Here is a 25,771-nt window from a genome sequence, read left to right as displayed (position 1 = left end):
GTGAGTCAGAACACAGAAATGTATTCACAAAGCGTGTTCTAAAAAGAGGAAAGTGGAGCATGAAACCTGAGCTTTCCATCAAGAATAGATATAGACTTGTACATGTTTATTCTCCCCATGGGCAGTTCTTAACCTGTTTATCTCATACGCTCTGAGACCATGGGAATTATTAGAAGCAGTAACACACTACGAGACACATTATTTTAAAAAGCTATTTTTTTTACAAAGCATTCTAAAATTCTCCTAATGCAAGTTAGATATGATAATGTTCTGGACCTTGGCTTTAGGAAATTTCCTTAAACTTAACATCGCTCAAGAAACCAGGGTTTACAATAAAAATTACACTTACAGTATAAGATATTACACTTTAATTATAAGTGAATAAAGGAAATGATACTCTACCTTTCATGAGGATCTCCTCCTTGGGAACGTTCTGGAAGAGTTTGTGGTACTGAGAGTTGTACTTGCTGACGGTCTGTGAGGAGAGAAAGGGTGGCTGGGTTAAAGGAACAGCACTGGCTCTGCTGGGCTGAATGGAAACACACTCTCTGACTAATGACCTTTTCCACTTGGTATTTACATGGCAAGTATGCAGTTAAAATGCAATGATTTAATTGAATAACATAAGTATTTTTCTTCAAATTGAGTCATTATGTACCATAATCTGTGAACTATGAACCAAAAACCAATTATCTGGTTTATATAACAGATAATGTATGTTAACATAATAAGTTAATTATTCCATCTTCTATTTACCAACTTTACATAAATCATGTTGTCAACTGATGTAGCTGGACTTTTAAAACAGTGTTATAACACACGCAAATATACTATAAAAATTGACTTGTTAAACAACGATATATTCTGACAGATCATTTACGCCCCAGCTGAGCAAACGATTAGCCTCTAAGAGTAATTCAGTAGAAAAATTCTTTTTATTTTTTATATTGATCTGACTTTACGCTCTACACTCAAACACCCATTTCTCCTCTCTGATCTCTGATCTGAAAGGTCCTTCCTCTGACTCACTCTTTGCTCTTAAACTGTTAATCAGCCTCCCTCACAGTGGGAAAATCTAATGTCAGACCTTCCACTGGAAACTTGAGCAAAGATTTTTACCTGATAAAACAAATGTCACATTTACTCTCTGTCCCCTTCCTAATGGTTAACCACAATTACAGCAATGTTCAGCAGCTCCACAATGCAGAACAGCCCACTGGCGCAAGAAAGGAACTTAGATTGTTTATACAGTTAATACGTAATGCCTGCACAATTATTCAATCATTCAGAGTGGGCTAATGTAAAGATCAGGCTCTCCTAAGAAAACAAGAGAGTATTGAGAACTGCTCATATTGGTACTATATTAAAATATATCTATATCTGTAACATTAAATAATTACAAAATCTGTTACTCTTTAATTTGTTCATCTTAGATTAAGTTCTAGAAATCAGCTGTATTTTGGCTCAGTAATCAGATTTCTCAGCACATGTATATACTGACTCTGATTTCTGACATTTAGCAAGTGGCAGAAGAAAAGACAAAAAAAAAAGCGAAAAACAAAACACCTTCAATTGTACCAAACTGTGACAGCAATCAGTGTGTTGGTGAGTGCATGAGAGTGAGGTAGTTGTGATTGCAGAGGGATTGTTTTTGCTGTCATTTTGTATGGAGAGATGTTGGGCAGTGGATCTCAGTAGAGTACAGCCATTGATTTTTCTGTGTAGTTAAATTGGTGGGATGATTACTGTTGAAGTAATGAATCATATTTAGTGTTTTTGTTATTGGTAAAATCAGATATTTGTTTTTGATCTATTAGAGATTTTTTTTTCAGTAAACAAACACATTTGTGTTAATTACATGGTCCTGTTCCCACCCACACATTCCTGTATTTACAGTTTAAACTGCAGAGCGACGCGGACACAGACGTAAGGAATGCACTGACACGACGCAGATGCATTAACCTTGGAGATTTTTTCACAGGTTGCCAGGTCTGCACAAACCCTCAAGGAGAATTGCCAGTTAAATACAGAATCCTTGGGGGGATTCGAGCAATAGTTTTGAATAGTCTGAAGAGACTTATGTGAAATAATACACTGGCTGCAGTTCTTGCATACTGTTCTGTGTTTTACTGCATATGATAAATCATATATAATTCATAATCAGAATAAAAATTGATTGACATCATAACAAGATGGATTACAAGATGTAACTGACTGTGATTTTGCATTATTTTCAATTTTTAAATAAAAAAAATATATAAATTGTTAAAAAAGCGTTTTGTCTTGTTCTCGTTATCCCAATATCATGTTTCATCTCATGAGCTGAGTATCCAATCACACCTCTACTGATTGGTGATCAATAATCCAAAAGCCTTTATCTTTGCAGCAATATTAAGAAGATGTAAGAATAGCAGAATTGCATTCTGTTAGAAACTATAAACAAATGCAGACCTATATTAGCCAGTAAAGTGGGTACACATTTACAATAAGCCGTAGCAGGAAGTTTAATGTTTACACTACATGTAACTACATGTACATGTAAAATGATTGGCTGGTCGCAAAGTAGTAATCTAATTATTTATGTCAGTTTACCTGTTACATGATTCCCCCAACTTGTATTGTATTGTATTACAGGAAAAGGCTGACTTTCTGCAGTTATTGGATTAGTAAGTGCATGTAAACACACTCAATGTTTAAGGATATGTTGAGGCTTAAAAACTTTATCTTTAAATCATATGCTGATGCCTCACAAATAGCCTCATAAACCACATCATGATAACATTTACTTCCTGATTTCTATCTGATAAACATCTTTCAATGTGAATTTAAAATTTTCAACTGAACGTAAAAGCAGGAAATGTTCTTTGCACTGGAAGACTCTATTGCACAACAGCTTCTTATTAAATTACTGTACAGAGAGTTAAAGGATATACTCACTGATCCCCTGTAGCATTTTTTCACATCTTCATAAGACAGATCATCTATAAGCTGCAACCTAAAAACACAGAACACACACAGAATAAATAACAGTGATTCATGCATCATTACATTCATTACAGTGCATCCATTATATAAGCCAATGAAATGATTGGATCACAATTACTGTGTTGTCATACTGTACATATGCTTTACTGTCATTATAAGATAATCAGTGTGGAAAATAAAGCTCCCGTGATGTGCAATTCTGCATTACACAAAGAAATACAGAAAAGTAATGATGTAAATGGCGATGGATCTCTCAGGCGTAACACACCATATGTGCAGAACATAAACCAGGTCTCACCTACCAGGGATGCATGTAAATCTCCTATTTATGCTATTTATTTAAATTTCAAGACAAAGAAGTCTCTCACTGAAGCCTATTTTTGCCAAGTCAAACATTCAAATCAGGTCAAATATTCAAAACCCTTTTTAAACATAAACAAATCTATATGGTCTAAGCTGAGCTTTCTAGTTGCTGCAGCAGTGAGAACCCAATGCCCACCACACACTTTGTGGTTGATACAAGCTGGCTGTTGTCCTGGAATATCCACATTATAGCGGAAATTGTCCAGAAAAGATCTACTTATTTATAGAACTATATGCATAACATAAAAACACTCTAAACTCCATAACTCGTAGCTCAGATCCCATTTCAGCACTAGATAAGCACATATAGCTTTACCTGATGGAGTTAATCAGTTCTGTTAAGAGTATATAAAAATACAGCATCATTTTACCCTCAGTTTTAAACTGAAGATAAAAAAATGATCACATTTTTATAAAGTGTGCAGTAGTTAAGTCATTCACAAAAATGTAAAATTACATTTAAAATGTTTCAAAAAGACAAAAAAACAAAATATGCTATCTGATTTCTGACACATTGTGATCACAAATGCTAAGATCAAATTTGGTAGTTGTGCTACTGTTTTAGTTGTCAAATCGTACTATTGTATATTTAAGGTCTTGGTAAAACGCGGAATCAACCGGAGATCCGATTTAAACCTATATTTACTTATGCAAGATAGCTAACGTTAAATAGCTAGTGTAAACAGAGTTGTAAGCTCATTAACTGACGAGATTAACGGCTCTGCTACAGCCTGGCGTGTCTGTGGGTGGTCCTGAGCAAAGGTGGGTGATTCTTAGCTACAGCAGACAATGGAGGTTGAGGAACTTTTTCATAAGAAAAAGTGGAATTTAGCAGAAGGAGACCTTTGAAGACAATATAAATCTTACCCTAAACAGTGATGGCATAGTTATTTTGAAAAAGTAATTTCATTACTGATTACTCCTTTGAAAAGTAGCTAAGTTAATTTCAAGTTACTTTATTAGTTACTTTTAGCAGCTGCTGAAAACAGTGTGACAGCAACCATTGTAAGTTCCAGCAATAAAGAGACAACTGTTACCTTTATCCTGATTACTACCTCTCGAGCGTAGCTCTGTTGGCCAGAATGAGCTAAACTTTCCCTTTTACCCGTTCTGGGGTAACATCCAAACTTTGGTTCTTTTCCAGTGGAAATATAAGCAAAAACTGAGTTTAAGTGAAGTACCTGGCATTTATTGTAGCGTGTTTGGTTATGACATGAAAATAAAAAAAAGTGACTGTGCTTTTTACGAGGAAAAATTACAAAAAAGTAATGCACAGAGTAGCGGGTTACTAGGTACTTACTAAGTTACTGACATGACGGATCCTAAATTATTTTCTATAAATGCCCACCATTAACCTAACCCCTTAAGACCCTCCATCATCATATGGGGACATTACATTTCTGCACCATGATAGTTAATTTTTTGACCTAAATTAACTTAAATTTGTTGACCCTTTTGGCCTTACAATGAGATTACATCTAGTGGTCAATTTACAACATTACACTCAACATTACAAGTTAATTTAAAAAAAAAAAAGACAGCAAGAATTCCAGTCAAAAGTTTCTACAGCCAGTTTAGACAAAAACACGAACCAGATAAAAATTCTCATTGAAAATTAATTTATTTACTTACTGTAAAAAGCAAAAAAATATTTTTTGAACTAAATGGGTACTTCTTATCTCAATTGGCAATCATCATTTTTAAATGATAAAATAAACTACTGTCCCGATATGAGGACATTGTTTTTTTGCAAAAACGACTACCTGTACAAAGGCAAAATCTAGTTTTTATGCTTGTTAGGTCCCACTTATCCTACTTATAGCTAGGAGACATTTTAAATGCACACCAAGCAAAAGTCTGGGTCTCAGGAGGTTAAGTACACATTTCTGAAAAATGCCCCTGTAAGGCACATATTTGGAGTTCCCCTCCTCTGGGTGAAGGCTTGGTGTTTCCTCCCAGGAATGCAAAATGAAGGCTGGTGTACGAGCTAATGGTGCGTGTTGAGGCAAAACCTTCAGCGGAGGTGAACTAACCCCATAAGCACTGCTCCTCCCTGCCTGCAGTGTGTGCAAATATTTTTTTCCACAAATGCCCGTTGTGGCTCGTGGTCATTAGCATGTAGAGGGTAAAGGCACCGTCTGCCAAAGTGCCTCCACTCTGGAGGCCCCTGAAAGAGAAGCAGCCCTGAATTACTTTGTTGTTCTTCAGTGACCCAAACCCACTTCACACAGCTGATTTCCCACACAGGGTTTACTAGCAGAGAGTTTTAGCTAAGATTACGCTCTTAAACATCTTCTCTCGTCAACGGCTTCCACTCATAAATCTAAACAGTATGACTGAGGGGTTTTAATGGTTGTGCTCTTAAAAGTCTGTATGTCAGTGAGGGTCTCTAAACAGCATAACCCACAGTATATATTATTTTTTACAGCAGTTATTGGAGAATAGATCTTAGGCAGGAATCCCAGTCAAAAAGTTTCTACAGCCAATCCAGACAGAAACATGGGCCTCTTGTAGAAAACATTAGAAAACATTAGCTAACAGATGCCTGAGCTGACCAACAATTGTGCCATCTCTCAGACTCCGGCTGCTGATGGAGAGCAGCATGTTTCAAGACTTAAACCAGCAATCCTCAGATCTGGATGTAGTTGAGGATTTCACTTTGTTCAAAAACTGCAAACTGGAATATGGAGGTTTTGTTTAACCTAAATACTAATACAAAAGTAAACATTTAGTCAGGTAAATTAATGGAGCAGTTATTGTGATAAAGAGGGTAAAAATTTTAAGGTTAAATTCTAAATAATCCATAAATGACATAAAAAAATGTATAATTGTTTCATAACTGGTTTTATGGAACGTACAATATTTAATTAAAGCATTTGAAATGTTAAATGTGTTGGAATAGATCTGTAGAAACAAAGATACACTCTTAAAGGGAGCAAGTTTTATCTCCAGCACTAACCCAGCACACCTACATTCTGTAAATAAGATCAGATGAAAGATCACACATTCACACTCTGTCCTGTGATGCTCTCAGGATGTTCAGTATGTGTCAGGGACTTCGTAAGTTGAAGTGATGAACAGGAAGGAGTGCGCAAGAAACTTTCCATATCTTTTAAAGGGTCTGCGAGACACGCGTCATCACAGGCTCTTTTGGGTTAATAAGTTTAGGTACGAGGTATTGCATCCTCAGCCCATTTACTGTGTGTGCTCTTAAAGGTGGTAATACAACTTTAAGCATCATACTGCATGTCACAACCACGGGGCAAATGATCAAATGAACAATCAGTTGCACCAGTAAAGGCTTCTTCACATATAGAACAGGACATTACTAATAACAGAAAATAGGTATTAGGCAAAGCTTTACAATAAGGGCAAATAACAGTTAAAATATTGTTAAATGGTTAACAAAAGTCTTCAATAAGTATTAATTGACACTACTACAAAAAGACATTTTCAAACACTGCTAAATATTAATGCTTAAGAATATTGTAAATAACAATAAATTGAGACAGTTGGTAACTGTTGGAAAATTGGTAATGATTAACTAGGAAGGGGACAAAATATTGTTTTCATTTGTAGTACATTGCATTAAATATCAATATTTTTATTGAAACATAGGCTCGGCCCCAAATTTGATTTACTAAAGTTTTTGCTTCATTGCTCCATGTGTTGGTGCTAATTAAATGAATTGGGTATACATGTAGCAAAAAATATTGGTTGTGAAATTCTGTGACCAACAAATACATAATTCCTGAAGTCCTGAAGTATCATAGAGAAATGTCTTGCAATATACAGCTCTGGAAAAATTAAGAGAGCACTTCAGTTTCTGAATCAGTTTCTCTGATTTTGCTATTTAGAGGTATATGTAAAATGAAAATTGTTGTTTTATTCTATAAACTACGGACAACATTTCTCCCAAATTCCAAATAAAAATATTGTCATTTAGAGCATTTATTTTCAGAAAATGAGAAATGGCTGAAATAACAAAAGAGATGCAGAGCTTTCAGACCTTAAATAATGCAAAGAAAACAAGTTCATATTCATAAAGAGTTCAGAAAGCAATATTCGGTGGAATAACCCTGGTTTATTAATAAAAGTTTTCATGCAACTTGGCATGTTCTTCTCCACCAGTCTTACACACTACTTTTAGATGACTTTATGCCACTCCTGGTGCAAAAATTCAAGCAGTTCAGCTTGGTTTAATAGCTTGTGATCATCCATCTTCCTCTTGATTATATTCCAGAGGTTTTCAATTTGGTAAAATCAAAGAAACTCATAATTGTTAAGTGAGCTCTTATTTTATTTCCAGAGCTGTATATCGACTATCACAGAATTATAGTATTATGAAATCATCGTTACTGTGGGCAAAGTATTATGATGATAATTCTGTTGTAAGTATTGTAAATCAATGTACTTTTATTGTAGCGGATTTAACCAAAACCCAACATTACTCCAGTAGCTCTCATAGACCTGTGGCCTAATCATAACATGCACAGACACATACGCATATATTATACAAATGAACACACACACACACAGCCTCGTGAAGTTATAAACAGGATTAACACCCACACTCACTACATATATGCACTAACCTCTCCACTCTTTTCCAGATATATATACAGACACATTGCACTCCCACCGAGTCACATACAGTGAATCTCATTAAATCTTTTACTTTCTTTCTTTCTGATCGATTTATTTTGTTTAGCTGAAAGAAAACTGAGTGAGCTGTGATCTTGGATGAAATGTAGGTTGTCAGCAGTTATTAATTATAATTTAAGAAGAAGCAACAACTCAGGTTTGGTAGAAATGATCATTTTGACATGTTGATGCATTTGAACGCTTCATTATATTTCAGTGCTTATTAATGTTATTACTAGTCAATACACAGATGGAGCCCAGCAGCATTAGTGCTAAGTCTTTTTTACATTCTTGTTTATGTGTTTAAAAAAATGCCAGTGCTCCACTCCAATAAATCCAGTCAGCAGCTTTACAGCAAACAATTAACTCTATAATTAGAGGTACAATTTATTGAGAGAGCAACTATCAGGGGTGTAACTCCACAAGACAATAAGCCATATAGTCACAGCTTTCACTCTGTATACATTTACTGATACACACATATATATATATATATATACACTAACATGCCAAATGTCATGGGTCATGGGAATATTGTCGTGTCTTGTGACTTTCGTCATGTTCCATAGAAGCTTAAGAATGTTGAACTGACCTCTGAGAAATGTGTGTGAGGCCTCCTGCATCGAACATAAATGTGATTTCTTTTTCTGTTTGCACAGACAATTCTAGACAGACACAGGTGTTCACAATCATCATCACCCACAGTGAACAGCGCAGTGGACAGTAATGATCATGACTGGAGATGTCTGGCTAGAATTGTCCATGCAAACCATGCAGAAGTGCTGTCTATTCCTGGTACACACCTGACACTGAGGATCGAGGAAAGGTAAAAGCCCTCACAACTTTAGAAATGGACACAGCCTCTCTCTCTCTCACAGTTAAACACACACACACACCATCAAACACAATTGAAGCAGTCAAAAAGAGCAAGTGCTGAGTCTCTTTGTTCTGAGATCAGCTGCTAGATGATCTGATGACTCAGCTCTTTTCTTACATGTAGCAATATCTGTTTTTTGTGTGTTTTCACCTCACCAAACATGAGTGTGACAGAATGATTGATGCCTTTGAGCAAGGGCATCCAATCTTATCTGCAAAGAGTCAGTGTGGCAGCAGGGTTTCATTCCAGCCAAGCAGAAGCTCATTTCATCAGCTATTTAAAGACTGACCAATTGATTTAACTAGTGGAATCAGTTGTGCTGCTGTCTCTTTATAATGAAAAGTGGCATAAATAAGATACATAAAACCCCTGTGTATATACAGCTCTGAAAAAAGAGACCACTTCAGTTTCTGAATCAGTTTTTCTGATTTTGCTATTTATAGGTAAATATTTGAGTTAAATTACAATAACATTGTTGTTTTATTCTATAAGCTACAGACAACATTTCTACCAATTCCCAAATAAAAATATTGTCATTTAGAGCATTTATTTGCAGAAAATGGGAAATGGTTGAAATAACAAAAAACATGCAGAGCGTTCAGACCGAACGAAAACAAGTTCATATCAATAAAGTTTTAAGAGTTTAGAAATCAATATTTGGTGGAATAACCCTTGTTTTTAATCACAGTTTTCAAGCATCTTGGAATGTTCTCCTCCACCAGTCTTACACACTGCTTTTGGATAACTTTATTCCACTCCTGGTGCAAAAATTCAAGCAGAAGTTCAGCTTGGTTTGATGGCTTGTGATCATATATCTTCCTCATGGTTATATTCCAGAGGTTTTCAATTTGGTAAAATCAAAGAAACTCTTCATTTTTAAGTGGTCTCTTTTTTCCAGAGCTGTATAAATATGTAATGAAATGGAATGGGAAATGATTTCCCTCTACAGGTTTCCTTTTTTTTTGTTATACTTACTTTATTTCAGATTATCAAACACACTTTATTATTAGACAACATAATAAAGACAACCTAAGTAAATATGTGTATGAAATAATTAAATAAAATTGAAATAATTACTACATATTTTGAACACAAAATCGTCCCTTACATGTTCAAAATTTCCTGATCAAATAACCAATACAAATTCCCCGAAATTACCTGAATTTTTTTTCTTACATTGACTTCCACTGAAAGTTAGGAAGGTTTTATTTCTCTCCAGTTAAGTTGTAGTTATGGAGTTTTTAATTGGATAGTAATGATATAGTGTATTAACATTTGTGGTTTAGGATTTTTTCTTTGTACATGTGCACATACACACACACTACTACTTCTATTAAACCCCCTCCACCCCCTGTGTCCTCCTTTCTAACTCTCTTATCTCTCCTTTCTGACTCCACTTATCAGAAAAAGAGGGCTGGTCTCCTACAACAAGCTGAAGCCACCAGTGTGGCATGTTCAGAAATAGTACAACAGCATTTAGTGATCTTTATGATGGGTGTGTAAAGGGAAGAGTGTTGATACAAACAGGCTCCTAAGACCCCTCTTCCTCCACTGCCACCACAAACACGACCACTGCAAACTCACAATAAATAAGCTGTTAAAGATCATTATGATCAGTATTCCTACACTCTGTATTCTTTAGATATTCAGTCTCTCGCATGGAAACATACCACCAGTCATTCACGCCTCACTGATATGGAAATGTGGAGATGGCAGATTGTGTGGGCAGTGCATGGTAAATGCTTTACAGAGGAACAGCCAGACAAGGGTCATTCATTTAGCCCTACTTTAACGTTAACAGACGCACAGAAAAACAGAAATACAAAAATGTATAACCTCATGCAGACAAGAGCGTCAGAGGAAGAAAAGCTGAGGCATTAGACTAGAGAGCTGACGGATACAAACGAGACATGATGAGGACAAGCCTTAACATCTCTGCTCATCAATTACACCCATAATGACTCTTCACACACTGCCAGTTCCAAAATAGAGACAGCAAGTGAGGGGAATTAGTGAAACAGAGAGACAGAGAGAGAGAGGGCTCAAGAACAAGAGAGAGAGAAAGAGCAAGTGACAGTGAGAAAGAGTGAGAAAAAGAGAGAAAGCGAGAAAAGTAAAGAAGACAGAAAGAAAAAAAAGAAAGAGAAAGAAAGGAGGAAAGGTGAATAGAGGAAGCAATGACAAAAGGTAAGGAGAGAGAATGTAAGGCAAATATGTCGAGATAGAAAGTGAGGACAGTCTGTGTGAGAGAGAGAGAGAGAGAGAGAGAGAAGTAAGAAAGGAGAAACAGAGTGAATGAGAGAGACTGATATAGAGCAAGAAAGAGAGAGTAAAAGAAAACAAGAGAAAAAGAGATTGTGATAGTGAGAGAAAATGAGAGAGACAGAAAGAGAGACAGAGAGCAAGAACAAGAGAAAGCCAAAGAGAGAGCATGTGAGTGTGAGGAGTGAGAAAAATAAAGAAGAGAGAAACGGAAAGATGAATAAGAGAGACAGAATGAGAAAAAAAAGGAAAAAAAGCAATGACAAAATGTAAAGAGAAAGGAAGGAAGGGAATAAGTGTGTGTGTGTATTAGAGAGATGTTCTGTGGCAGCTCTGTAGACACATATTGAACATGTGATGTTGTGGTTAGAGGCATGAAAACCTGCCTGTGTGTTTACACTATGCTATCATCATGAGCATCATGAGGTGCGTGTGACAAGCTCTGCTGTGAGAATTGTTGTGTGTGTGTGTGTGAGAGAGAGAGAGAGAGAGAGAGAGAGATGTCTTCTGCATTGTAAACAGGCCACTCTGTGCCAGAGCGCTCCCTCAGCACCGCCTCAGTCTCAGTAATAGAAAAACACAGAGGCTCCAGTGGGACGAGAGCACTGTAGAGCCCGTCCTCATCAACAGCCGCTTAATTAAGACTGACTTCAAAGAGAGGACGCAAATCAGCTACTGATTACTGACAGCCCTACAGCTTAACACAGCCCTCACAAAGTGTGTGTGTGTGTGTGTGTGTGTGTGTGTGTGTGGAGAGGGGCAGTAAAAATTCAATTTTGCTGAGGTGAAAATCCGTTCAGGCTTGGCTGGTGTTTGACTGACAGACGAGAGATTGGTGATGTCATGTTCTTGTCTATTTCAGTCTCATGCATATTGAAATAGCCTGAGAGTCTCGAGTGCAGTGACACAGGAGGAGGCCGGGAGAGGACTTAACTAGATCACAGCACCCCCCACACACACACACACACACACACACACACACACACACAAATCAGTGAACACACTTGAAATAACTGACTGGGCTCAGATTAATCAGCACATTTACAACCCACAACCAAACAAGCTCAAAACATCACCTTTTAAATCATGATCCACAGGATGATTCAGTATAATGCCCAGACTCACATAACAAAAGCACTTACTGTGCCTTTAAAGGAAAGACCACTTATTTAGAGTGAACTGACACTGGTTCTGACATCTGATTGACCCAGCAGGTGAGCAGTGAAGATGGTGGGTTGAGAGTGTGGGCAACAGGACTCCCCCTCCTCTGTGCTCTGTGCTATTACACAACCAGTGCTGCACGCCTCTAAACGTGAGGAGTGGGCACGTGCAGGACGGAGATGCTGCGGCAGAGCGCTCGCTCACACTCTCGCCCTCTCTTTAGTGCTCTTTCTCTCTCTCACACACACACACATTGCAGTGTCCCACTCTATTAGCACTCAGACATATGATAGAGAGAAGAGTGACAATCTGCTGTAAGTCAGAGGAGGAGAAAGGAAATGAAGCAGCATCTTCAATAATAATATAACCTGAAATGCACTCATCTTTAAAAAAAAGATATCTGCCCTCAGAAAGAAGAAGATCCCTATGCTAGTTGGACGAAAGGATAGAAAGCTAAAGAATACAGGGAACAATCAATGATCACAAATGTGGACTGGTATGAGCTATATCTATTAATATATATTATATTATAGATATATTATATTATATCTATTAATATATATTATATATTCTATTAAGCCACACATACAGAAGTACTGTGTAATGCAACATGCGTGACGTCGCGGCTTGGAGTTGTAGAGGTTCCTAATGGTGTCCTGCAATAATCCATCATGTGCAGCTTTAATATACCGTATTTTTCAGACTATAAGGCACACTTAAAATCTTTGGGAATATATATTTTTTTTTTTTCAAAAATCGTCAGTGGGCCTTATAACCTGGTGTACCTTTGCAATCTGGTATGAATTTTAGGTTGTAATGAGCAGTAACGCCACTTCACTGAAGGGCAGCGTTATAAAGGACTTTCAGTGTATATTCTTCAGCACTGAGGCTGCAGCAATATTAGCATTAGCCGCCAACCACATCGCTAGATCTTTCGCCGTTCATAAGTGAGTATATCAGACTCTAGTCTGTGTGTTTACCGTGTTAAAACAAGCTACGTGGGACAAACCGCTAGCTGATAGAGCCCTGGGTTACCGAAACTCTCAGGGTTCCTCAGGTGTAGCTCTGTCGGGCAAATCTTTACTGCTAAGTGCTGCTAACCACAGCTAGTGCTGCTGGTAACCACAGCTAGCACTTTACTCACCTAAATAAACAGTTTTCAGGAGAGAAATCTGTGTAGATCCAGTGCTTGTTTAACTTTGAAATAATTTAATTACAGTTTTGTTAACTTAACCCCCAGCAGTGAGACCTGTTGAATTAGAAGCGAAAATTACAGTACTAATGCAGTTCCTACAGATTTTGTGGTAGGGGTGGAGCGTTGATAACGAGTCCAACAGCAACACACAGTAGTGGTAGTAGTAGTATTTGTGTCTTCAACAAAAGCTGTTGAGAAGGCAGCAGTATGTGGACGAGCGTTGGAATAGGGGCGTATGAGAGTGTTGATTCAGAAAAGGAGGAGCCACTGGTTGCAAGACTTATTAATGTAACACTGTACTTTAAAAGGGCCTGTAGAAAAGTCATCCCTAGTCATCCTGTAGGTGCAGCTATTTTTTGATATTATGTAAAATGCTTTATTGAATCTGTTTTGCCCAAGTGTGCGTTTTGCCAAAAATGAAATCAAATTTAACTGCCAGCTTCTTAATACATGGCTCACCACAGCATAGGTGGTCTAAAACCCTCGTGAGGACTTACCCATCCTCCCCAGCCCTGATTCTCAGAAAGCTCTCTTTGTGTTTGTGAGCTAAAGCAGAGAGAGAGAGAGAGAGAGAGAGAGAGATGGCACTCTCCGCTCTAATGAGGCCCTTTCTCTGTCTATTGTCTCCCACTGCACGCTTCCATCACACTCATCTCCAACCATGACAACCTCTCTGCTTTACCCACGCTTTCTCTCTCTTTCTCACTCAATCTCTAACCAGATAGAGCTATCAATACTTGAGGCTCTATTTTAGTGATCTACAAGCGACCCATTAACTGCGCACCGCGCAGCTTGATTTAGGGCGTCAGTGTGTCTTTGCTATCGTAACGACAGGAAAAGTATGTCTTGCCTGTGTTGACAATTCATGGGCGTGGTATGAAAATCCTGATTTTTTTTGTCGCTTATGTTCCTTGTGTACTGGCATAGATAGGGGCCCACTGACATTAAGAGTGTATAGAGCCCAGAATTTGCTCTCTATATTCAGTTAGTGGTGCACCTCTGTTTTCCATTGTCAAGATAGCAATTCACCAGAAATTTACCTGAACCCCCTTAATTTTAGTCTACCACGCCCATCGCATTTGCTTGCAAGCACCCTTGCTATTTAAACGACGCAGGTCTAACAGTATGTACTGTAATGCTGTATTTATGTGATAACACAGTATTACAGTATTCCAAGTGAATTGGTTTTGTGGGTTTTTTAAAAAATGTTGTTACAAATAGTTAACTACAATGAGCTTACTAAACAAATTCTGTGTTTCAAAAATTAGTGCTAAAGGGATTCAAATCAATAAAAGACATGGGTGTCCAAATTTATGCACCTGCCTAATTTTGTTTAAAGTATTACTGCACACTTTCTAAATCCTATAAACTTCATTTCACTTCTCAAATATTTCTGTGTTCATCTGATATATGATATATTTAACTGAAATTGCTGATCCGAACAACGACTGATTCAGTGATTTTTAAAGCAAAAGCATGAAAATTATAAGGGGTTTTAAAAAAATGTCATACCACTGTATGTTATGTTTGTCAGCTCACTTTATGTGACAAGAACCTGGGCTGTATCCTGATCAGGTTTTAACCACATGCATTTAAACTTCAGTCAATATTCAAATGTGTCTCGAGTGGGTCAGACCTGGATGTGTCTGCTGTGCGGGATGGAATATGCAAGTTACGCGTGTTGTGTGCAAGTTATTACTGTTGTTTTGGATTTACTGGGACGAGTTTCCTGGGTGTCCTGGGTGTGTTTACACTTGCATTTTTATGTATCCTGGCCTTATCCAGATTAAATACTGATAATCAAGATTCAATGACAGTAAAACTGACATACCAAAAGTCACAGGATAGCAGTGTGTAGATTGACTGAGTGTGAGTGCGAGAGGAATGGGACATTCCATTTCTGTACTTGTTTGGTCATTTAACATTCCTCTAACCACAATGTCACATCTGTGCCAGGAATACGCCATAGAAGCCATTACCACCCACAGTAGACAGAGCAGTGGGTGGTAATGATTGTGACTGACAGCGTCTGGCTAAAATGCAAGTCTACCTCAAGACTCTACCGAAATTACATCCATATTCAATGCAGGAGGACCGACATTCATATTGTACAGGTCAGTGCAGTGTTCTTTTGCTTCCATGGTGCATGCTAAAAAAAAGTCATGAGACATGATCACTGTTTGCCTAGCATAGAACAACCCAAAACTGCAACACTGGGGCCTTTACATGCATCAGTCTTGTTGTTTTTGCTCTGTATAATCAACCTTTCTGTGAACAACAACTGACTAAAGTAATAAGCACAGTCAGTGTGGGAAACAACTGAAGTTCCCGAGAGTTTAGAAAGAGCACAGTGACGTCTCCCGAGGGTTCTCACAAATAAAGGGATGAAGGTGCTCAGAAATCCTTTAAGCTCAAAAACCCTCCTTAAAGCCACTTCTCACCATGTGATTAAACTGAGATCATTTGCAGCGGCTTTTAACCGGCAAACAAACTACTGCTCAGCAGCATTAATTACACTGTGACTAATATGCAGTAAGGCGGATATGCATTAAACATTAAACGTGTCTGTGTAAGAGCCCTGTTTGTATAGTTTCAATGTACGGGAAGGGTGCAGCTGATCTTCGAGATAGGACAGTGTCTTTAGATAGGAAACTTTATCATACTCTATCATAGACCTATCATTGCTGAGTTTCCTTTCTGTTTTTCTGCATACTTTATAATCATTCTAGCTGTCAGATTTCTTCCTCAAAGACTCCTGAAATCTGTTGGAAAAGAAATTTATATTGTCTTTCCCAAACCATTCTGGTTCTGTCACTGCACTGCTGAGAATAAGCACCTATCCATAAAAGGGAGAGATGCATTAAACCTTAAACGTGTCTGTGAAGGAGCCCTGTTTGTATGGTTTCAATATATGGAAAGGGTGCAGCTGATCGTGATCCAGTTTTCTTCCTCAAAGACTCATGAAATCTGTCGAACAATTAATCAATATTGTCCTTCCCAAACCGGTCTGGTCTTAGATAGAGACAAAACAATTTCCTGGTATTACTAATGCTTTATAATGCAGGGAAGACAACTGCTAAATGACTTAAGAAAGTAGCTGGTATCTGATTCTATGAGTGCGTTTAGAGTTTTTTTAGAGTAAATCACAGTAAGCAGCACTCCTCTGTCTGATCCACTTAAACTAGATAATGCAAACTAACTACAACTAACCACCATGTCACTGTCACTGCACTGCTAAGGATAATCCACCACACATATAAGGCAGAGATGCATTAAACAACAAACCTTAATTGCATCTGTGTTAGAGCTCTGTTTGTATGGTTTCAGTGTATAGAAAGGGTGCAGCTGATCGTGAGTCAGTTTTCTTTCTCAAAGACTCTTGAAATCTGTCGGAAAGTGAATCAATATTGTCCTTCCCCAACCGGTTTAGACTTAGATACAGACAAAACAATGCCCTGATATTACTAATGCTTTATAATGCACGCAAGACAACTGCTAAATGACTTAAGAAAGCAGTTTAGTATATTTAGTAGTGTGTTGAGAGTTTTACAGTAAGTCTTCAATGCCCTGCAGAACCAGTCAGTGTGGAACAGGCTCAGGCCTGTAGGCTTGAAGAAGCAGCCAGGCAGAAGTGGAGTGTCTTACAAGAACATTCCAGACCCATGTAAAAAAAAGGGCCTGCAGTAGAGATCATCTGACAGAAAAGAGCAGTGCTGTTATTGTTTGAGTGTGTGTGTGTGTGGTTGAGGGTCTCACATGATGCCGTGTCTGAAGTGAGGGGGGAGATGGCTATCGTCCTCTTTTGGTTGTTCAGTGATCTCCGGCGGGGTCAGCAAGCCCATCTCATCACTCTGATCCAACTGTTCAGTCATCATCCTCAACCTGAGAGGGTTACAGAGAACACACAGTACATTACATTTAACTTTAAAACTTCAACTTTAAATGATTATTTGTTCTATACACAGATCTGTCACTGAGGTGGTATCTTTATGGGGGTTTGTCTTTAGTGTCTTCAGACAGGAAACTTAGCTCTATCTTAAACCTTTTATTGCTGAGTTTAATTATTTTTGTTAGTAGTATTGTCCCTATTCACTCTTCTTTAAACACATAGGCACAAATTGTAGTTGTGTCATCACTGTTAGAACTGTAGTCCTTCTGTTTCTCCTCTGCATACTTTATTATTATCCTCCTTTCCATCCATCCTTTAGTACACAATTCTCACTCCAGCAGCACTGCTGTGTCTGATCCACTTGAACCAGATAATGCAACCAACTAATCACCTTGTCATTGTCATGGCAATGCTGAGGATAACACAACACACAAATCATAGGTGATCTTTGGTGGTCTATCCTGTGGGGTCCTGACCACTGAAGAACAGAGTGAAAGTAGGATAATAAAGGATGCAGTTTATGTGGCTTGCCATCAGCTGCCGAAGCCCTGAGAGAGCACAATTGAAAACTTTGCTCTCTCTGGGTGTGTAGATAGCACTCTTTCCCCTCATCACCCCATCACAGGGTGATGTCGATCAGCACAAGCCATCTGTGAGCTGATATATCAGAACCGAGTCCATGCGCTTTCAAAAAGAGGCGGAGTCTGACTTTACATGTATTGGAGGAGGCATCATTCCACTGGTGTTGTGGCAATATGCCCTAATGAGTGGGTTGGGTAATTGGCCGTGTAAATTGGGGAGAAAATTGGATAAAAAATAGAAATACATTTATATAAAAAATAATATATATATTACAGTCTGTAATTATAAAACTACAATGTTCTCCTTTGTAGAAACAAGTACCGTAGGTGGTGCAACTGTTATGGCTGTTCAGTGAAAGGACACATTTTTATGGTAAAATAAAATATGAAAATGTGTAATAAAATGTATCTTTAAGGTATAGAATTTTTTCATAAGGACTATATCAATTCAATGTTGACCTCCATTATTCTTATTTAACTTAATAGAATCGTAATATAACTGCATTTGCTACATACCATAATTTTTTAAAAGCTGTATGGCACTTTACAAGTATTTACAAGAGGGCATAAAATGTAGTTATGAGGTTGTGTTATGACAGCAGAGAAACACAGCTCTAGGCTCTGCTCTAGGCTGAGAAGCACATTACCTTTTACAGCTACACATAAAAGTAACTTGGCTTCTTTGATTATCTTAAGGAAAAGTGTTTTGTGAATGATTAGGATTGGCATTTCTGTTAGGGTTTTTTTTGTTGTTATTTTCTCAATCATGATTCTGCACCTTGCATTGATTTATTTTCAATAAAAACATTTAATGCAAGACACAGAGATAATATAATTGCATAACATTTTTAATAAAGATTATTACTTTGATTTGTATGCAATGATTTCTTCCCATTATTTCAGTAAAGCCCTGAAAATAGTTCTGTTAAGGTGTTGACATTCTTACTTTTACACACTTTTACTTTCACTCAAGCACATTCTGGTCTCTATACTTCCTCTTTTATCTAAGTAAGAGTTTTAATGTTACTCACACTTCAATACAGTTTTTCTCTTCTTTTTTTCTACTACAAAAAAGGAATGGCCTGTGTTAAAACAAATAAGACCAGGTAGGTTTTACACAGCTGTTGTTGGTTTTAGCACACTCTTATTCACAGCATCAGCTACAATCTCTCTGTCAGTAAACAGGCCTCAGTAGAGTAAACAGCATTAAGCTAATAACAGGATGTGAGAATGAATAAGAAAATGATGAGACACAAATAGCAGCGTCGCCCCTGTCCTAGTGATGATTTTCTATCTGAGACAAGCAGTGCCAGGACAATCTGCTGAACAGCGTCCCAGTGGACAGATTGGCAGAACAAAACATAGCTTGGGAGAAGAGGGCATGTTGTGAAATGTTTTTTAGGCCACTAACTGAAAAAATTACCAGCCATTTAGAATCTGGCTTTTAGGTCAAACTGTTTTCAGTGAAAAAAGGCAGGTGATTGTACAACTTTTGCTTATAGGTTTAAAATACAAATTTTATAATTTTATATTAGATTGTCTTAATGATAATTCTTTATTATAATCAGTGATTTATTATAATCAGGCCAAAAAACAGCTAATGTTACACACTTAGGCCCAATCTCATAAATTATTTGTACCGATTCCCCTTTTTTTTGAGCATTACAAAAGGTTACAAGGGGGAAATAATTGGCATACTCCTTCTAAGAAATTGGACAACCCTTCAAGAACCTGATAAAATATAAAAAATAATAATGAAAAGGACACTGTTTCATTATCAGGCTACTAGAGCTACTCTGTAGCAGTAAAGCTAAACAACCCCTTTGTTTATTTTGGAGTATCATATCCCTTTAAAATGAGAGGTCTGTGTGCTGCAGTAATTATGTATTACATATTTTGTAAAGTAAGCTATTCACTTACTACTTGTTTGAATTTCCCATTCCACCTTAAACAGTAAAGCAGTTATATTAAAAAAAAGGAATTTGTGGGTTTCTTTTTGTTCACTTGTGCAGCAGTCTTGCCAGCAATTTCTCAGAAATCTCCATTTGTATTTTGCCTTTGAAAAATCTATTTATATCATTTAGAGTGTGCCATATAGCCATAACACATCACCCTAGCCCTCAATTCCGACAATAATCGGGACATCCTACTCATAGGCTAAGTGGTAAGGGCAAGGAGTGAAATGGGATTGGACCAAATCCAGAGGTCTTGAGTTTAAATCCCGGACGAGCCCCCAATTCTGCATGACCTGGTCTAGACAGCCCAAAACAAAAATGGTAAATTAACTTTTGAATAGTCCCTATTCCATACACGTTGTTCCCTCAGCAACTTCCTGATAAGCAGTAGAAAGCTATAATGGCTTTGAGGAATCCAAAAAGATGATAGCAGGCAAGAGCTAGAAGCTGGAAGCAGAACACAGACGTTACTCACACATGGCTCAGAGTCTGATAATAGCTCCCCGACCAAGTGCCATCTGTAAGATGGACGGGTGGAAAAGTGAGGGAGTGAGACAGAGACACAGTGGTGTAAAGCTGATAACAAGCACTAAATATAGAGGTGTGAATGTCAACAAATGCAAGAAGGCCGACCAAGTCGGAATGCAAATATGGAAATCATTTGCAAGTTCATGGCTTATGCTGGAAATACCCAAGCAATAAACTAATGGGATGAACCACAAAAAATAGATTAAGCATAGACATCATTTTTGTTTTACTCTGTAACACAACTATATAACCACTAAACTAAACTAAAGACATATTCGACTGGGAGTTAGTTTTACACTGGGAGTAATTTCATTTTACTACAGGACGTCTCAAACATATGAGTGATATTCACAGAACAAGAATGATCCAAATAAAAGACTCAGATGGGAGTGACTACTTGATTTACACACAACCATCACCTTCTGCAGAAAAATGTGAGTAATACATCACTGCTGCAGCTACACATTCATAAAACACATATAGGCTGTTTACTACATGAAACATGCCTAAAGCAACACGAAGAATGAGGTCTACCTCAGACTTTAACTTCACCTGAGGTATCTTTGTCAAGCATGACAAAACTGAGGCCTCTGTAAGTGCCTTCAGGCGTTATAATATGACCTGAGGTTTTAATATTTTTACACGTTGTTTTATCAAAGGTAAATGGCTACGGAATCTTTACTGAAGTGGGGGCATGGATTCCAGAAACTATAATGACTAAGAAACACTGGTAAGAATTGTATTATCTCACCTCCCTGTGTAAAACTAATCCCATTCAAACAAGGCCTTAGACCACTCGTGCTCTGGGATTCCATCATTGTTCTACCCTCTATTTGATGCTGGTCTTGGACTAGACTCTTAATGCTACATTAATTGCACAATATTACAAGATTAAATGAAAAAATGCCCCAGTGCAACAAATATTGTACACTCCAACAAACCACATAAGCAAATATATTTAAAATAACTTAAATCAATTGAATATGTTTCAATTAAGAGTATGGTCATTTTATTATGCTGAATGTTTGTCACATTTGCTTAGCATTCACTGCAAAAGATAAAAAATAAACGAAAGCGAACGGACAACATCTCTATAACTGGGGTACGGGCAAAATTCAAAGCATTTATCTGCTCTGTGAAACTCCAAAATCTGGGAGAATTCACAATATTCTAATTCTACATGCCCATTTATTTGCAGAAAATAAGAAATGGCTGAAATCACAAAAACAGATGCAGAGCTTTTAGACCTCAAATAATGCAAAGAAAACAAGTTCATATTCATAAAGTTTTAAGAGTTCAGAAATCAATATTTGGTATAATAACCCTGGTTTTTAATCACAGTTTTCATGGATCTTGGCATGTTCTCCTCCACCAGTCTTACACACTGCTTTTGGATACCTTTATGCCACTCCTGGTGCTGAAATTCTAACAGTTTAGCTTGGTTTGATAGCTTGTGATTATTCAATTTGGTAATATCAAAGAAACTCATCATTTTTAAGTGGTCTTTTTTTCCAGAGCTGTATATCTGTTGTTCCATCTAAAGATTCACTTATATGGATTTTTTGAGCCAGTGCCAACACCACATATTTGTCCTGTGCAAATCTGTTCATGCAGATCTCATAACGAAAACATAAAAAATGAAAGAAACTAGGAATTTAAATTATGGACTTGGAATTTGGACAAATGGAATTATTTAGTAAACAAAATGTGTTTGACCTCTACAGCAGGGCTACACAATATCAAATCACCTCACATAGGTACAGGTGTGCAGGTGAGTGTGCCTCATTGGTAGTAGCTGCTTCTACTTCATTCCTTTTCACCTGGTTCTGCACATTATCTCTGTAAAAATTAGCTGTCTCCCTCCTGTCCAAACACAAGCCTGGAACTGACGGAAAAGGAAAAGTGCCCATTTTCCTTGAACAAGTCCAGAGCACGGTCGAACAAATGATACCCCAGGGAGGCCTGCGGCCACTCACAGGAGCTGGCATGCTGCTTAGAGATGTGATCAGAATGGAGATAGATGGGAAACAGGTTGGCACACAGTGTGGCACCACCACAAAAGGGCTTTCATGTCCGGAACGCTGCCTGATCCCACAGACTTAGAGTAGGAAGGGAATACAGAATGAGAACGGAATACAGTCAGACTGTAAACTGAACCCTCTGACTGCTGAATACTAAGAGAAAGAGGAAGGAAAACAACAGTTTGGTCACACTGAGGTCAAGAACAACATATGCGAAACTAGCAAAAAGTAAAGATGCAAAGAAATTTTAGAGAGATGCAATAAAACTTAAGATTTTCAGAATGTGTAAAAGAATAAACATGCTTCACATAATGTTAAGATGCTCTTCTTCAAGTAAAGGCTTCTCCAGGAGCTGTACACCCAAGTCAAGTAATTGTACAGGAACTAGGGGATTGGCTAAATAGTTAGCAGCTGTCAGGAAGTGGCCACAAATGGCAGGTTTAAGTTCATGTTTACACTCGGCTCATATAGATTAAACAAAATTAAGTTTAATGTTAGTGTCTGTTTGTTTTTTCGAAAGGAGTGGCTGCCTTTCTCTATGTGAATTTCACTCACACGTGATCAAAATGAAATAGCACTGCCAAGATATAGCTATGACTAGTAGCACCACTAAAGTAAATTCAAGATTAAAAAAGCACTACTGAAATTCACGTTTAGAATAGTACTGCTAAAGTAAATGTGTTGTCTTATTGACTTGTCATGAGCACTCAGCCAGTATTCAACCTCACTCCCAAGATAAGACCTCAAACTTATACAGGTGTGGGTGCTCCCAGGATATTCCCTGAATTAACACTTCATGATCAATTTACATACTGCTATGCCATGACGTTTGAAATGACTTTAAAGTAAAGCTTTAGTCAAACCTCATAAAGAAGGTGTATTGTGAAACTAGGGTAATTTAGTGTCCCAAACATGGCACAATGTGTTTGCAATCACTTCCTTTTGTAATAGTTCTGAAATGTAGATTTTGGAGATGTTATTCTTTGGATTAGCTGGTTGCATCACAATTCTGATTCTTTTTTTTTTATTATCCCATTTTCTCCCCAATTTACTCAGCCAATTACCCAACCCACTTATTAGGACTCTCCCCTATTACTAGTGAAGACCCAACACCAGGAGGGTGAAGACTAGCACAAGCTTCCTCTGATACATGTGAAGTCAGCCACCCCCTCTTTTCAAACTGCTGCTGCAGCATTGCTGGGTAGCATCACAGTGCGCTCGGAGGAAAGTGCAGCGACTCAGTTCTGATACATCAGCTCACAGACGCCTTGTGCTGCAGACATCACCCTTTAGAATGATGTGAAGAGAGAGCACCATCTACCTACCCAGAGAGAGCAAGGCCAATTGTACTCTCTCAGATCTCCAGCAGCTGATGGCAAGCTGCATGACTAGGATTCGAACCAGCAATTTCCCGATCATAGTGCTTAGCCCACTGAACCACTCAGAGATCTTACAGTTCTGATTCTATTAGGTTCTCTTTAATAAAAAACTACATGTGTCACTGTGATGCTCTTTATATCTTCATTGATTAGACAATAACCTGTAATGATGGAATCGATGGAATTCCCCTTTAACAGGATTGTTAATCGCTGCAGCTTGAGTTATCTCCCTCTACAGAACAGTGGACAACAGAGACAAAGGCCAGGGCAGGTTTCCATGGAGCCCATTCAGTGGGAAGGTAGATGTATTCCAGCTAGAGACTCTGTGGACTCTTTATACAAAGCACAGAGAAGCTAGACGGAGATGATATTGTTCAAGACAAAAGCCTTCAGGGCTGCTTTGCTGCTTTAAAGAAACGTTTTAAAAAAAATCATTGCATTTTATCGCTGAGCAGAAATCTATCTGACTCATGTTAAATCACTCTGTAATAAAAAAATTGGGAAATCTTTAAAAATCATTATTGGAGAATGGTAAAAAAAAATGGTAAAAGAAATATATATTTTTGGATTAAATGGCCAGACCCATAAGAACATGTACTGTATAGCATGTCAAATCTCTTGTGAATCATCATCACACAAAAATGTATTCCCACTGGATCCTGATGAGGAATCTTGCTCATGGGAAAGTTAGAATGTATACATCATGCAGTCAAAGAAGGAAAATACAATGTTGTTTTGAAGAGAGACCCTACAACGAAAAAAAACCCCACATACTATTAGACTATTTCTCCTTTGTTGAGGAAATCAGTTGGTACTTCTTCTATTTTTGTTAGGTTGTTTTGTTTTAGGTGTCTAAACGAATTAAGAAATCTATGTCTAGTCTAGTTAAGTTTTTCATGTTCCCAATAACAATGATTTATCCCACAAGACAGAGCACGGTCTGTATATTTGTTGGAATGGCTCAATTAATGATATCAAAACCATTACTGATACCCAACTCTGATTAAACTGAGAGTGGCTGAGACTTAAAGCAAAAATAAGTAAGAGGCACTTGAAGTGTGTTTATATTTTCGGGCCACAACTGATTACAGATTAATTAATCCGCACTGATGTTGACTGTATAGTAACTGTACATTAAATCTATCTTCAGAGGATGAGAAAAATGAGGACACTACGGAAACACAGGAGTGTTGAGGAAGTTCAGTGGGGTATTATGTAGGTCTATGTTGTATGTAATGTGATTGTATGTTTGAGGGAGAGAAGACATTATTATTTTTTTTTTAAAACTTTGTTAATATAAGTTATATAAAATAAAAGTCAGCTGCCATAAACAAACACATTATTTCACTAGACATTTTCCAATTACTGTGGTGTGTACTACAGTCTATAATTGTGTGTGTGTGCATAATTATTGATATTATTATTGCTTTGAAGGTCAATGCTTTTGGACCATATCAAATATTTGCTCTGATATGAGATTATTTACAATATTGATATTTAAAGGTTGCAGTCAATTGCATTGTGCTGCTCTTGTTAAACAGTCTAATGCTCTCTCTCTCTCTCTCCCTCTCTCTTTTTGACCAATGTATGTAAAAACAAATACACATAGTCGAGAGACAGTGGGACTTCAACTGTGTTTAAAGCTTTAAAATCTGCACACAACATTTGTGGTGACTGTAGAAGCAAGCTGATGTAAAATCAATGCAAAACTGATGAAACCTTTCACACAATGCAGAAATCCTCTCTGGGTTCAAGTTATTGGCTTGCACACAGTGATGAGAAAAAATAGTTATTAAAATCTTAGTACTGAATATACACTGCCAGCAAGTCCCCACCTGGATTTAAGTAAGTACATGATGTGGGGTTGATGCTGCAGTTGGTCAGGTTTAGGTTCAGCAACAGTATGTGCTGAAAGAATGAGATCAGCTGAC

The 25,771-nt window shown here is 37.6% G+C and overlaps 1 protein-coding gene across 3 annotated transcripts in view; it reads right to left on the bottom strand.

Annotated features, from left to right (window-relative positions):
- Positions 1-25,771, bottom strand: part of LOC103030744 (GRAM domain-containing protein 2A) — a 45,300-nt gene that overhangs the window by 13,315 nt on the left and 6,214 nt on the right. For all 3 annotated transcript variants that reach the window (XM_049474501.1, XM_007244360.4, XM_022672364.2), the window contains exons 2-4: positions 17,244-17,369; positions 2,938-2,995; positions 403-475 (exon numbers count right to left, since the gene is read on the bottom strand). In XM_049474501.1, coding sequence (XP_049330458.1) covers positions 403-475; positions 2,938-2,995; positions 17,244-17,362 — 250 coding nt within the window. In that variant the 5' untranslated portion in view covers positions 17,363-17,369. The remainder of the gene's footprint in view (positions 1-402; positions 476-2,937; positions 2,996-17,243; positions 17,370-25,771) is intronic.

Source organism: Astyanax mexicanus, chromosome 2 (genome assembly GCF_023375975.1).
Source record: "Astyanax mexicanus isolate ESR-SI-001 chromosome 2, AstMex3_surface, whole genome shotgun sequence".
NCBI lineage: Eukaryota > Metazoa > Chordata > Actinopteri > Characiformes > Acestrorhamphidae > Astyanax > Astyanax mexicanus.
Note: the sequence above shows the minus strand (reverse complement) of the source record. Positions and strands in the feature narration are given on the sequence as shown.